This window comes from Ochotona princeps, chromosome 12 (assembly GCF_030435755.1).
Source record: "Ochotona princeps isolate mOchPri1 chromosome 12, mOchPri1.hap1, whole genome shotgun sequence".
Taxonomy (NCBI): Eukaryota; Metazoa; Chordata; class Mammalia; order Lagomorpha; family Ochotonidae; genus Ochotona; species Ochotona princeps.
The window spans coordinates 42660156-42675008 of NC_080843.1; the positions used below are offsets into that span (position 1 = coordinate 42660156).

Here is a 14853-nt window from a genome sequence, read left to right on the forward strand (position 1 = left end):
CATAAATAACATTAGATTTAAGTACTCAGAAAGTCTCTAATTACTAGCCCCATAGTTAACTCATGTATATATGAGCTACTTAATTCAACTATCCAAAAAACACTGAAGCCTGTGCTTCTTTCTCCCTTAACAATCCAGCCATTAAACATAAGGCTTTCTTCTTCTTTTACAATTTAATCATTAGGATAGAATTGAGAGAAATCTCTAACTCATGTTCAAAGTGGACTATGAAGGCTGGTGCTTGAAGGCACTAGAATGCCTGGGTTTACTTCCTGATTCAGCTCCCTAGTCTAGCTTCCTGCTTACACACAGCACATAGAGAGGCGTGGCAGACGATGACTCAAGCACTTGGGTCCCTACCACCCATGCGGGAAACCGGGATTCAGATTCTGCTTTGTGGACATCTGAGGAGTAAATGTGTAAATGAGAGCTCTCTCTTAAATCAATTAATTAATGAAGGATTTAAACAAACAAAAAAACTTGCAGATAGTGTAGCCTTAAAAAACTTCAAATTTTTTCTTTTTAGTTTCAGCATAATTGCTTTAAATTTTAATTTGGGCATTTTTCTACAGAAACAAAATTAGCTTATTTAGTAATCAATTTATATCTACTATGTGACACAGGCACAAAAGTGTCAGCTTTTCCAAGGACTATTAAAACAGATTGGAGGGCCATGACCAATATGTCAATGACTTCACGAGTGCAGTTTTCCAGGTAACATATAAGACTCTCTTTAAATAATAACTCTTAATGTTATTAAATATTTGATAGAATTAAACTATAAGTAATTTTATTTCAATAATAATAAGTTTAAAATTTTAAACTTAAAATAGCAGAAGGAAATATTTGAACAATGACTGGAGTAATGTAACCATGGTACTAGTTTGTGTCCTGGCTGATTCCGTTCCCTTCCAATTCCCTGCTTGTAGCCTGGGAAAGCGGTAGAGGATGGCCCAAAGCCTTGGAACCCTGCACCCACACGGGAGACCCAGAAGTAGTTCCTGGCTCCTGGCTTCAGATAGGCTCTGCTCTGGCCATTGTGGCCATTTGGGAGTGAACCAGTGAATGCAAGATCTTTCTATATCTCATCTCTGTAAATCCAATTTACCTTTCCAATAAAAATAAATAAATATTAAAAGAAAAAGAAAAGAAAATCTCCATCAGGATTCTTCTGGTTCTTTAAGGAACCATGGGAAAAGTTTTTAAAATTCCAGATTCTATTCCATATATACCTTAACTCACTTATTTTTGAAACTAAGCATGTGATGTACAAAGTAGAAATTATGTTCATTTTCGATTGAATAAGTTCTGGTTGAATAATTTTTCCAAGATCTGGAAGCTAATAGGAAGTGAATTTGACATTTAAAGCCAAACTCATCAAAGTCCAAAGCCTACACCATTACCTCAAGCATGCTCACAACAAAACCTAAAATTATCCAGTTCATTGGGTTATCTCAAAAGGAATTAGTGCATTTTTATAAAAAGTTCATTATTAGTGACTAGAATAGCACAACTTTCTATGATAAAGGGAATATTTTTTATCTATGCTAACACAACAGTCAAAAATCCCCCATTTGGCTATTAAGTACTTGCAATGTTACTGTGAAACTGAATTAAGATAATTTTTCTTAATTTGGTGAGTGCTATAACATTGAACAGTACAGTTCTAGAACTCCACAAATGCTAACACATTGCTTCGTTAAGGCAGACGTGGAAAGAATGGATTACACACACACACCAACAGCACAAGATAATGATTCAGGTTAAGTACACAATATATTGCAGTCCTGAGATAAAAGGACCACTTAGCATTTTCTATCAAATATAATGCATGATAATATATTTGGCCTCCATTTAGAGTAGTAACTTACAGCAGTCACCTTTGGTTAAATATAAAAGCAAATGGAATTCCCAAAGTGCCTCTCTACGAAGAAAGAGAAAAGGACAGCCTATATCTATGGTTCTCAAAATGCAGTACCCAGACCAGCAGCATGAACATCATCTGAGAACTTGTTAGATTTATTAGATGCTCATGTAACCATCCCAGATCTACTGGCTCCACTACTACAACCATGGACTCCACAAATGTTTTTTTGTTTTTTTTTTTTTTACCAAAGCCTCTAGAATATTCTTTAAATTGTTAGAGTTTAAGAACCAGAGCTTTTAATTGATCGGGATGATACTCTGCTGGCTCTGTCTTCAGACCAGAGAGGGTATACCTAAGAAGCCATTGAACTTGACTGGACAATAAGATGCTGGACTCTATGTTTGGTATATGCTTGCAATGAAAGAATCTCAACTGAACTTGAACTGTGGTTATGCAACAAGGTGGAGGAATCCACCATGGTGGGAGAGTTTGGGGAGCGGTGGGGAGAATCCAAGTACCTATGAAACTGTGTCACATAATACAATGTAATTAATGAATTAAAAATAATAAATAAAAAAAAAAGAACCAGAGCTCTACAACCATTATGTGAAAAAACATGGAAGTAAATAGGGGAATATGCTAAACATTTTCAACTCTGCTCATGTTTCAGAGCACCTTAAACAGGAAAGCAGCTTTAGATATGAGACTAGAGCAGCCCTCATTCTTACCATTTCTTTAACTACTTGCATTTCTTCACTTTTGACAAGAGGTTTCATGTAATGGAAAAAGAACATGGTTAACAATTCTGGTCCCAGCCACTGCTGTGCCGTGCTTCCAATAACAGGGGGCTCTGCCATGGCAATGATACGGAATGAGGGATGGATAGGAAAAATAGACCTGAAACAGAAAAAAAAATCAGAAAACCACCTTTCAGATTAGAAATTTGGTCAGAGTAACTTGTCATTCTGTTAACAATGTCAAGGCTATTATCCAGCTTTTTTTTTTAAATCAGAACATCCCAAGAACCTAAGATTAATGCAAGCAAAACAATTATCTACTGGTATAAATCAATGTACAACAGCCAAATATGAAATCCAGCCGCAGCACAAACCACTGCTTTGAGATGTCATCAGGCCTACAACAAAATTTTCTTCATAGCCTCCTGGAATAAACTTTTATCTAGTTTGTATTCATTACATGGCCCTCCTTTTTTATTTTAAATGCCCTCAAAATTTTGTGTCTTGCTAGAAGCCTAATCTAGGTCCATCATAAAAACACCGAGAGTAACAGTTTGAGTCGTGGCTACCCTGAAATAGGATGGAGTATACCAATCAGTGGCTTAATTCATCATTCCACAATGTCAGCCTCAACCAAACTGTTTAAAGCACAGGAAATATAAGCAGCACAGAAATTCAAATTTAAGGAGCCGGTAAGGTAGCTCACAAGCTAATCCTCCATCTCCAATCACTGGCATTCCATGTGGACATCAGTTCATGTACTAGCTACTCCACTTCCCATCCAGCTCCCTACTTACATCCTGGGAAAACAGCAGAGAATGGACCACGTCCTTGGACCCCTGTACCTGTGTGGGAGACTCAAAAGAAGCTCCTGGTTTTGGATTGATTCAGCTTCAACCATCATCATTGTTCATCATTTTTACAGAAAATGTTATGATTTTTTAATCGATCTCTTTCAGAATCTCTGTGAGGAAATCTGAGTAAGCATGTGAATATGCAATGACATTTGGACATGTGATGGCACAGTGACTAAATCCTTGCCTTGATTGCACCAGGATTCAATATGGGAACCAGTTTGTGTCTTGGATGCCCCACTTCCCTTCCAGCTTGCTGATTATGGACTGGAAAAGCAATAGAGGATGGCCCAAAGCCTTGCGTCCCTTCACCCACATGGGAGAACCAGAGGAAGCTGCTGGTTCTTGGCTCCTGGCTTCAGATGGGCTCAGCTCTGGCTACTGCAGGCATTTGGGAAGTGAACTTTCTCTTTGTCCCTCATTCTCTCTGTAAATCTACCTTTTCGATAGAAATAAATAAATCTTAAAAAAAATAAGATCCCTGGTTTATGAAATGTCTTGACATATCTTTAACATATCTAGAAACACCATTATGATGTAATCATGTAAATGATTCTGTATTTTTTTCAGTTCTATTAAGTAACCTAACATAATATGCTCTTAGAGGAGAGCACAATTGCTAAGACAAGGGATGAAAGTGAAACACATATCAAAATCTTCAGACATACAAAAATACAGGATTGTAACTGGCATTTCGCCTTCACTATTGTAATAGAAGTCCAAGTGAGATGCAGCTTGGGACGTGCAATTCTGCACCAGAATGCCAGGCTGCGTGTCCCAGCTGTGCTTTTCATTCTAGCTTCCTGCTAATGTGCACCCATGGAAACGGTAGTGACAATTCTAGTCATGCCCTCAAGTGCTCTGCGTTTTTCCTTTTGATACAGAGAATGCATTCCCCTCACTAATACGTAGGTTTGCCTCACAGGAATTCAGTCCATTTTATCCCAATAGGTGGCAAACCTACGTATTTGTGAGGGGAATGCATTCTCTGTATCAAAAGGAAAAACACAGAACACTTGAGGGTATTTGAAAAGTTCATGGATCACAGGATGAAAAATGATTTCATTTTGATAGATTTTTTTTGAAATCCATATATATATATATATAAGTGAACTTCAAAAATTTTATGGAAAAATATGCATGGATTTCAAACTATTTTGGCATCAAAATACAAGTTTTAATTCCATTTTTCTACAAATGTTTAAACTATTCTCATACAATAATAACTGTACCCTTCACAAGTACTTTTAAAATTTTTTCTTGACCATGGAAACGCTCAGAATTGTTTCCAAAATAAAAATGTCCAGAAGCTTTTTCTTCTTTTTTTATTTTAAATTTTATTTTTTATGATGATTACATAGTTGAGAAGGGTACATGCCCATGTAGACCACTGATTAGGGTGGGATGGGTTGAGGAATAGGAAGAAGTTGATTAGACCACTATTTCCAATTTTCTTTTTCTGCTTCCTATATCTGGGGGGCAGGGAGGAGAGAAGAGGACAACAGCAGGAAGGGACATATTTAGCAGCCTAGAGTATTTGTACTCCTTTTCCCAAAATAAGTCTTTTTTTTTTTTCATAAAAGGAAGCATTTCTATTTTGGTCCTTACTTCCTCGGAGAACTTCAGGCATAGCTGATGTTGTGTGGCATTATGCTACTTCTAACCACTATGTCCATGGTATGTATCCTTGATGTCTTGCAACAAGACACAAGATTCTTCTCTCTTTTTCTCTGTGTGTTGTGTTTATATGCACACAGCCCACACGTTTTCCCCTGAAGAATTTGAAACTATTTTAATTTGAATTTCATCATGTTAGTAAATAACCATCTATGAGGAATAAAAATAGTCTCCATCATAGGCAGAATACATTTGTGACATGTACGAAATGTCATGCTAATTCTACAACAGTATGTAAAAAAAGTTCCTTGAAAATGTTCATTATCTTTCAACTTAATTTTCCATAAGGTTTTTGAAACCACTTTATATACAGTCCATATTTAAACTTTTCTAATTTTTTATAGCTATTTTCATTAGTATCTCTCTTCTAAGATTCCATCAAGTTTCATACATTGCAATTGTTTGCAACATCTCTGGAAGAAATGTTTAAGTCAGCCACAATGCCTCATCTAACATCGGGTGGCAAACACCAATAATTACTGATGACTACTGAGGAAAGCTGACCCAGTTAATTGTGTGTGTAGCTTTTATTTTTGCGGAGTGGACACAAAGTAAAAACTGGGTTGGTAGGGCAATGGAGGAGGAACTGCCTTTAAGCAGTTGTTTAAAACCATGTTCACATAAAAGGTTTAAACAACTGCTTAAAGGCAAAGCTAACAGTATAGAGCAAGTTTTAAGAAAGCAAGTTTTGAGAAAGTGGCTGTTAGAAGGCCCATGACATCAAATTATTTAGCTGTTCATAGTCATTTGGGATTGATACTAATCCAGAAAATTAGGAAGAATATCAATTTTAACTTAACAAAAAGAACAAGAGTGTCTCCACATTACCTCATTTGTAACTGCTCATCAGACATTTGTAGCTCCTCTTTTAAACGCTGATACCTGTCTTCTCTCAGCAGCCTCGAGCCATCATAGAGGCTCAGCTCTCGATCATGGATTAACCTAACCAAATAAGCAAAGGTCAGGAAACAAGATCAACCAGCTTTAAACACTAACATTAATAGTAATAGAAACCAGTCAATGTTTTAAATCTATAATTTTGGGGAATTCACTAATTTTTGTAGATAAGTTATGATTTCAAGTTGGGAAAACCACTAGACTCTGTAATAGAGGGAAGTAGTCATGAATACTAATTGTGGATAGAGGGAAGGAGGTAGAAATGGAGAGGAAACGGTTGAAAAAGAAGAAAGAAAACAATTGAATGAGTTTCCTTGGATTACCAGGAGACATATGAGTACTGATGCAAAAGCCAGCTGGCACACACTCCCTTGAGAGTTAGTATGTCTCGTTAAGAAACATGTTTAAGAGATCTTATTATAAAAATATTTCTCTTGGCATCATAGGATTTAAACTATCCAAAATCTTCATAAGAATATAATATATTGTTATTTCATATGCCAACACAAATGGAAACCTCATTATACCACAAGTAGCATTGTCTTCAATGCTACATCAGTTGAAAATCACCAACCACCAAATCTCTTGATGCCCATGATAGAGTTGTGACCCAAAATCTCCCTTCGATAGGAACTTGGAAGAGGGAAGAATCTATTATATAGAGGTTATGGGCATGAGGAGTGGAATAGTCAGACTTGGTGCTGGGTTAGGGTTGGGTTTGTGTCCCACTACTAGCTGATGACTCCACCTCTTTAAACATTTATCTTTTATAAAATTAAGGCAATTTAAACCAGACTCAAACTGTTGATGCAAAAATTAAACACTTAATATGTGTTTAAAACACATGCTTAATATAGCTGGTCTCAGTCCTGGTTATGCATTAGAGTCTTCTGGGAAGTGTTTAAAAACGTTCCTGTGAAGACCTCACATTGGGCGAACTACATCGGAATTTGTGATGATATAGTCCAGGCATCAGGATTTTAAAATTCCCCTAACACAAGGTAGTTCAAGGGTTGAGAATGGGAGAAGTACTGGCCTAACACGGTACCCAGCACAGAGTAAGTATTCAATAAATGGTGGCTGGAGCTGCAACTGTTACTATTTAGCTAAACATGTAAGAGATATTCAACAATAGGGGACTAGTATTATTTCATGGTATCTACATTTGTCAAACTGGGAGAAAAAACATTGCAAATTTATGAAATGCTTCTTAAACACTAAAAATTTACCGTCAAAATTTTCAAATGCTTTCAAATTGAATCAGTATCAATACAAAGCTTCTGAATTCTAATGATATTTAGTGCTTGCACCTTGTCAGGAACAAAATCTTGAAACAGTTTCTTGGATTAAAAGGTGTATTCTAGTTGACTTTTCTTTACAATTCAAAATTTAATATCACATTTCTTGAGTTAAAAGGTATATTCTAGTTGACTTTTATTTACAATTCAAAATTTAATATCACATAATTACAAATTATAAAACCAAGATGAAATTTAAAAACCAGTATAATTAATCTCCTAAAGTAATACAGGTAAGAACACTTTCCATATAAAGTTATGCATTAAGAGTTCTCCCTCAACGTTAAGTTCTAGATAAATTTTAGGAATGTGAGTCTATTTTTATCTACTTAAACTGAAATAAGAAAGCAATGATTATAGAAAATCAAAGTTTATAACATATAAAATGAGCATTTCGGTCTATATATAGTAACTATTACATATTTTATATAAGAAATACATTTTCTCCTTCCTCCTTTGTAACCAGATCAGTGAATAATGCAGACTTACGATTCACAGGTAGTATCGTAACAGTAAAACTATGACCCATTAAAGAAACTTCAGCTTGAGATTTGCTGCATTTAAAAATCTGCTTATGGGGCTCAGCAGCGTGGCCTAGTGGCTAAGGTCCTCAACTTGATCCCATATGGCCGCTGGTTCTAATCCCGGCAGCTCCACTTCCTCTCTGTCTCTCCTCCTCTCAGTATATCTGACTTTGTAATAAAAATAAAAAATAAATAAAAATAAATAAAATAAAAATCTGCATATGTAAAAAGTTAATAAAAAACTTTTAGAACTATTATGAAAATGTTCTGTTTTATCAGTGACTTTTTCCAAAATGTCAACTGGAATATTACTGTGTGTCTGTAATAATGAAAGTCAGCCATTCCACGTAGATATAAAATCATGAATTTCTCAGAATCTACAAAACCCACTATTTAAGGAGAACTGAGAGGTTTCCATGTCAACTGCTGAAGTTTGTATTATATGTGGGTGTGTGTTTTGTTTTTTGTGGCTCATACAAACCTCTGCAATACAGCAAGTGCGCCAGTGTTGACCCGGTGAATACCATCCAATAAGACCAGCTTGCCCTCCAGGGCAGCATTCACAAGAGGTGAGGCCCGCCAGGCAGTGTCTCCATTCGGAAGAGTGTATCTCTGCTGCAGCAGATCACGTGCGGTCATATCCTAAAATCAATCCCCAGCACCCAGCAAAGGACACGGGGAATTAACTTTTGAAACATGGATGGTAGCTTATCTATTAAACAGTCATTCTCTGTGATACATCAACATATAAAACAATGGGGAAGTTATCCCCAACACAAAAACAGAAAGATCTTCAGAAAACCCCTTTTGCTCATTTGAGGGTTCCTCCTATTAGTAATTAAAATAGAGTAGGAGTGAGGGTTCTCCCCACCTTTTCTGTTTATTTTGCATTTCCCTCCTACTTAAAATGTTCATTTATTTAATGACAGTAATTTCCATCTTTCTTTAGTTCAATCAGTTTTACTTTCACAGGGACCAAAATGTGTACATTCCATTTTAAAATAAGAATTCCTACAATATAAATAATCAGAGATGCTTATTAAGAATGCATTTTTCTCATTTGATGAGTTCTTCCAAAAAGCCAAGCTAGGGACCATCACAGTCTATCATATTTGAAAAGGCCTGAATCCAGGGAGGACAGTCATCAGATAAGGTACAGGAATTCAGAAAGAGTAATATGGCACTTACATGTAATTTTTAAAGGCATACACACACACAGTGTGCTAGCACTAAAATAGTGCATCAGATTTACGCAAACTATTAGTAGTCATGGCATACAAAAATTGATCTGCTGTAAAATTATGGTGCCATAAAATATAAACCACTTTCTTTTTAGATGTTCTTTCTCTGAAGTTGATGATGTTGTTACCAGTTCCATATGCATTTTATATCACTTACATCAAAGAAAAGTTAAACTTGTACAGGTGCTTTCATTTGAAGTGTTAAAGTCTTTCATAAATTCTTTGATGCCCAACTCAAGTTCTTTTTAAAAATTCTCTTTATTTATTTGAGAGGAAAAGGGGGAGCACCTATCAACCAGTTGACTCTCCAAATGCCCAAAACAGCCAGGACGAGTAAGGCCAAAATCTGGAGCAGGGAACTCAATCCTGGTTTCCTATAGGTGGTAAGAACCCAACAGGTTGAGTCACCAATCACCAGTACCTCCAAGAATCTGCATTAGCAGAAAAGTTAGAGTCACACACTGGAAAGTAGAATGACAGATCCAATAATTCCAACATGGAACCAGCATCCAAACCAGTGCCTGCTCTAGCATTCCAAGTTTTAAGCAGATAGAAAAACCAATGAAATTTGCTTTTGTTTGCACTAGCAATAAGTCTGTTTTAAAAGCAAAATTAAAGTAGAACTCTTAATTATTTCAGCCTTTTAATCAACAAAATACTGACTTAGGACATATGAATAGACTTCTGTTGAAACATAAGGGCAATAAGGAAATAATAACACTTGAATTCAGCAAATTCCCATAGCCATAAAGGGATGACTTTGATACATTATCAAAATTTGGACCAATTTATTAATTTTATTTACTCCTCCATTTATGAATTTTAAATTCTGTACAAACATCGTAAGTAGTACGATTTTATGCTGCCAAAAGCTATAATGGTCAAGACCAAATTCATCACTGTCAGCAGGGTTTAGTGAGACAGTGCCTGGTAGGAATAGCTAATTTCCATTGAGGACTGCGCTAAAACAGACTGACTGCTCAGCAAACAACAACAATAAAAGACAAAGTAAAGATAATTGTTTATAGGTTGCTTTGATAATGAAATTCGTAAAGAAATCAAGTATGTATATATAGGATATATATATGCAGATATATATTTTTGAACATTTGTATTCATATAAAATCTTTTTTAAAAAGATTTCTTTATTAGAAAGGAAGAGTTAGAGAGAAAGAGTAAGAGACAAAGGAACAGGGAGAGAGACCTTGAGAGAGAGGGAAGGAGGGGCATAGGGAGGCCAAGTGAGCTTCTACTCCCGGGTCACTCCCCAAATGGTCACAACAGCTGGAGATGGGCCATACTGAAACTAGCATCCTTAAGTGGATCACCAAGTGGATCACCAAGTGGATCTCTTGGGCAGAGGCCCAGTATTCGGGCTATTTTTCTCTAATTTTCTAGGAGTATTAGCATGGAGATGGATCACAAAAGGGACACAAACCTGTACCCACATGAGATCCTAGTGGCCCAGGTGGAAACTCTATGTGCAGTGCCACAGCTGTGGTCCTTGGATCCAACTTTAAAAAGTCAATATTAATACTCTGTCCACTAATTCCATAACATTATAAATTGTTGCTGATGTTATGTTGGGGCTTTTAATTGATTGGGATGACACTCTACCGGCTCTACCTTCAGACCAGAGATGGTCTCCCCAAGAAGCTGTTGAACTTATCTGGACAATAAGATGCTGGACTCTATGTTTGGTATATGCTTGCAATGAAAGAATCTCAACTGAACTTGAACTGTGGCAATGCAGCAAGGTGAAGGAATCTACCATGCGGAGAGGGTTTGGGGAGCGGTGGGGAGAATCCCAGTACCTATAAAACTGTGTCACATAATGCAATGTAATAAAAAAGTCAATATTAATATTAAAAGAGGAAAATATAAGAAAAACTCTTGACAGTGATTATTCCAGGAAAAAATGTCATATAGAGTTACATGACACAACACACTAAAAATTAAAAGATAACATGCTCCAGCAGAGTGATTAAAAATCAGACATTTGTATCAAAAACAGCTAAAGAGCTGATGAAAGACATATAAGCTTAGGTCCCACCACCCTAAAGATTCTGACTGTGTAGGTCCATCTGGTTTTTTTTTTTTTTAAATCATCATTATTGTTGTGTTAACATTATTATTATGTAGGTATTTCCCAGGTGAATTTCTGTCCCATTTATCACACTTCCTTCTTTTTCTAACAGGACTTATGAGACTGCATGAGGATACACAAAAAACACAAGCAAAACAGCATAACTTTGAGAACCCAGTGCTAAGCACAGTGGGTTACACTGCTGCCCGGCAGCACTGGCCTCCCAGTTCAAGTTCTAGATGTACTAGTTCTAATACAGCTCCCTACTAATATAAATGGAAAAACATGGAGAATCTACCAAAGTAAAAGAAAGTGATTACTTATTGCTATACAACAAGATCTAACAGATCAACATAGCCCAAAGCTTTCGATTCCAACCAGAATCACAGACCAAAAATAATTCCTTCTTTTCCCATCACTACAGGCATAGAAAATGAAAAGCCCTGTGCATTTCTTGTTAGAGTAGCTGCTCAGTTTGGTGTAGGATTTAACCTCTCTGCATATCATCATGTTAGAAAAGATCCATCATCCTTCACTTCTAATATAATTTTGTATTAAAAACCCTCCTCAGGGGGATGGAAAAGTATTCCCTTTAAAATAAGCTGCGCATTTTCATAATTAAGAACCTAGTTTGCAAGATAAAACAACATTTTCCTTATTATATGCAAGGTATTTTCAATTGTGTGAAGTGCAAGGACACGAAGCAAAACCTCACAGAAAAACTGGACCTAATCAGTTCATCACAGTCTGAATGATTCAGAGACACAAATTAATTTCTGGTAATTTTCTAATCTTTAAGATAAAGTAACAACATCTTTAAATATAGAATGTTTGAGTTCTAATAGCTTGAAATGATTGCTTTACATTTTTATTTTTTAAAACATACCAAATATATCATGGTTCTGTATCATTTCCTTATTCTTCCCTCCATATGTGCACCCTTTCTAGCAGTTGGAAACACATTCTTCAAGTGTGCTTCTTTTAAAAAAACATAATGTGAATATACATTAAATATGAATATCCCCATTTTTGCATATAAGTTTCTTAACCTTGAAACCTTTGAACTTCAGAGAATAAAAATAGTACTAATGATATCACAGAGTACAAGCCATTTCCTCTTTCAGTATTTCCTTAGAAATTTCAAAATAACAAGACATAAAATCTGGTTCCTTTAAAGTCATCAAATCTAATCTTCAACATCTCACCTTTATTCAGATTCATAGAAAAGATTCATATACCTCCTAAATTTCTGTGTCATTTTAAAATAGGCTCTTTTGATTTACAATGGAGAAATCATATTGAAAATAAAAATGTCCTTCTAAAATGAAAGGGTAACATTATGAAATGTATCAGAGAACACAGATTTTATCCTTAAAGCAATTAAATACCTTAAATGCTCTAAGAGCCTTAGGTGGACTGAGGTAATTCTGCTGAGGTTCCCTTGAGAAAGTCAGGTATAAGTTAGTACCTCAACAAAACAACTGCACACTATAGTTATGTATAGAGTAACTACAATAAAATTTAAAGTGTTTTTTCAGGGTATAATGCCACTGAGAAGGAAAATGAAAATATGAAGTAAACTTATAGAGTATGAAGAACTGGGGAGCCAGGTACTGCAGCCTAAGGTTTAAGTCTCAGCCAGCCACACCAGCATCCTTTAGGAACACAAGTTAGAATCCTGGCTTCTCCACTTCCAATCCAGCTCTCTGCTAATGTACCTTGGATAAATAGCAGAAAGTGGCCCAATTATCTTGGCCCCTGCCATCCACATGTAAACCAGGATGGAGTTCCAGCCTCTGGCTTTGGTTCAGGACTCAGCTGTGGCAGCCATTAGGACAGTGAACCAGTGGATTAAACATTTCTAACACCTCCTTCCCCTTCTCTGCTTCTCCCTCCTTATAGCTGTGCCTTTCAAATAGATAAAACAAATTGTAAAAAGAGAGAAAGAAAGAAAGAAAAGAAAAAGAAATTGGAGTTAACTCTCTTTAAATATGAATATTAATATGGAAACAAAATTTTATACTGTAATATAATTTTTCTGATGGGAAATGATTATAGCAAAATAGGATATCAAATTGCATATAGAATATGACCTCAACCACATGAAAATTATGTAAATTTCTATCACATACAAGAAAATAGAAGAGTTTCAGAAAGTACCCAAGTAGAACGACAAAAATAATCTTGTCCTCAAAATGTTATTACATACACAGGGACAAAGCACAGTAAAAGAAATTCTACAGAAAAGAGCGTGTCTGGATTGATCAATCCAAGAATATGCTGTAAATAGAAAATGTACTAAATATGTGTATCTCTGACTACATTCACAAATCTATTATTATTATTATTATTAATTATTATTTTAATTTTTCCATCTGCTGATTCACTCCCCAAGTGGCTGCAATGGCCAGAGCTGAGCTGATGCAAAACCAGGAGCCAGGAGCCTCTTTTAGGTCTCCCACATGGTGCAGGATCCCAAGGCTTTGGGCCGTCCTGTGCTGCTTTCCCAGGTCACAAGCAGGGAGGTGGAGGGAAGTGGAACAGCTGGCATTCCAACCGGCACCCATGTGGGATCCTGATATGTGTAAGGCAAGGACTTTAGCCACTAGGCTATTGTGCAAGTTCCTAAATCAATTAACTTCTGATTAAAGTCCCAATCAATTTCTTTGAAAAAGGCAGAGAAGTAGTGACTATGATGTTAATTATTCTATGAAATGACACCAAACAAGACTAGCCTCCATTATTGCTTTAATATAAAAAATACAAATGCTAAAGATTAAAATATCTTAGTTAACAGCAAGAATATCTCCATGTGGATATGATTCTTCATTTTGGTATTGAGAATTAAAAAAGAAAACAGTGGGCACTAACTTTTACCAGGGGAAAACAGAAATTATGAATGAGATTGCTTTCTCAAAGAAATCAGCTATAATTCTACAGATTTTGTTTTCTACATCTGAAGTAATTTTTGCTTACTATTACTTAAAGCAAAACTTCACCAACCAGTAGAATAAACACAAAGAAAACCTGGAATTCAAGTGAATAAAATAGTGTGTACACATAAAGACTAGCTGGTGTAAGCCATCAACTTTGTACTAAGGAATTATGTCCATATCTATTAACGGCAGAGTACTGCATAAATATTGTATAAACACAGAATGTTAATAATTTTTAGCTCCTAGAATAGAAACAAAGCCATTATTTACAGAGTCTAAGTATGCTCAGTGAACAGAACACAAGGCACGCTGCCAACATTCCTCAGTGTCATTTATGTTTGATCTCATAAAGGCCTCTCCTTCTACATATATTGTAAAATTATTTGTAAACTCTCTTGTGCCTCTCCCTCACGTTTTTCTTTTGAAGAACTATTTTTAACCTGTTGCATATAAAACAAAGATCCCTTTTATGTATAAGAAGAGATGTTGACATTACAAGTCTACCACGATTATTTTAAGTTACGCTGCTATCAATAGAAAGAAGTGAATCATTTTCAGCTCTATTCATTATAGCCACAGGGACCTATTTCAAGATGCTCTGCTCTAGTTTAAGATTTATTCTATGGGGCTTGGCAGCGTGGCCTAGTGGCTAAGGTGCTCGCCTTGATCCCATGTGGCCGCTGGTTCTAATCCCGGCAGCTCCACTTCCTCTCTATCTCTCCTCCTCTCAGTATAT

The 14853-nt window shown here is 36.0% G+C and overlaps 1 protein-coding gene across 1 annotated transcript in view; it reads right to left on the reverse strand.

The window, feature by feature from the left end:
- VWA8 (von Willebrand factor A domain containing 8) overlaps positions 1-14853 on the reverse strand; it is a 355373-nt gene that overhangs the window by 224029 nt on the left and 116491 nt on the right. Inside the window, exons 13-15 of the mRNA XM_058670689.1 lie at positions 8336-8496; positions 5964-6077; positions 2596-2764 (exon numbers count right to left, since the gene is read on the reverse strand). Of these exons, the coding sequence (XP_058526672.1) occupies positions 2596-2764; positions 5964-6077; positions 8336-8496 (444 nt within the window). The remainder of the gene's footprint in view (positions 1-2595; positions 2765-5963; positions 6078-8335; positions 8497-14853) is intronic.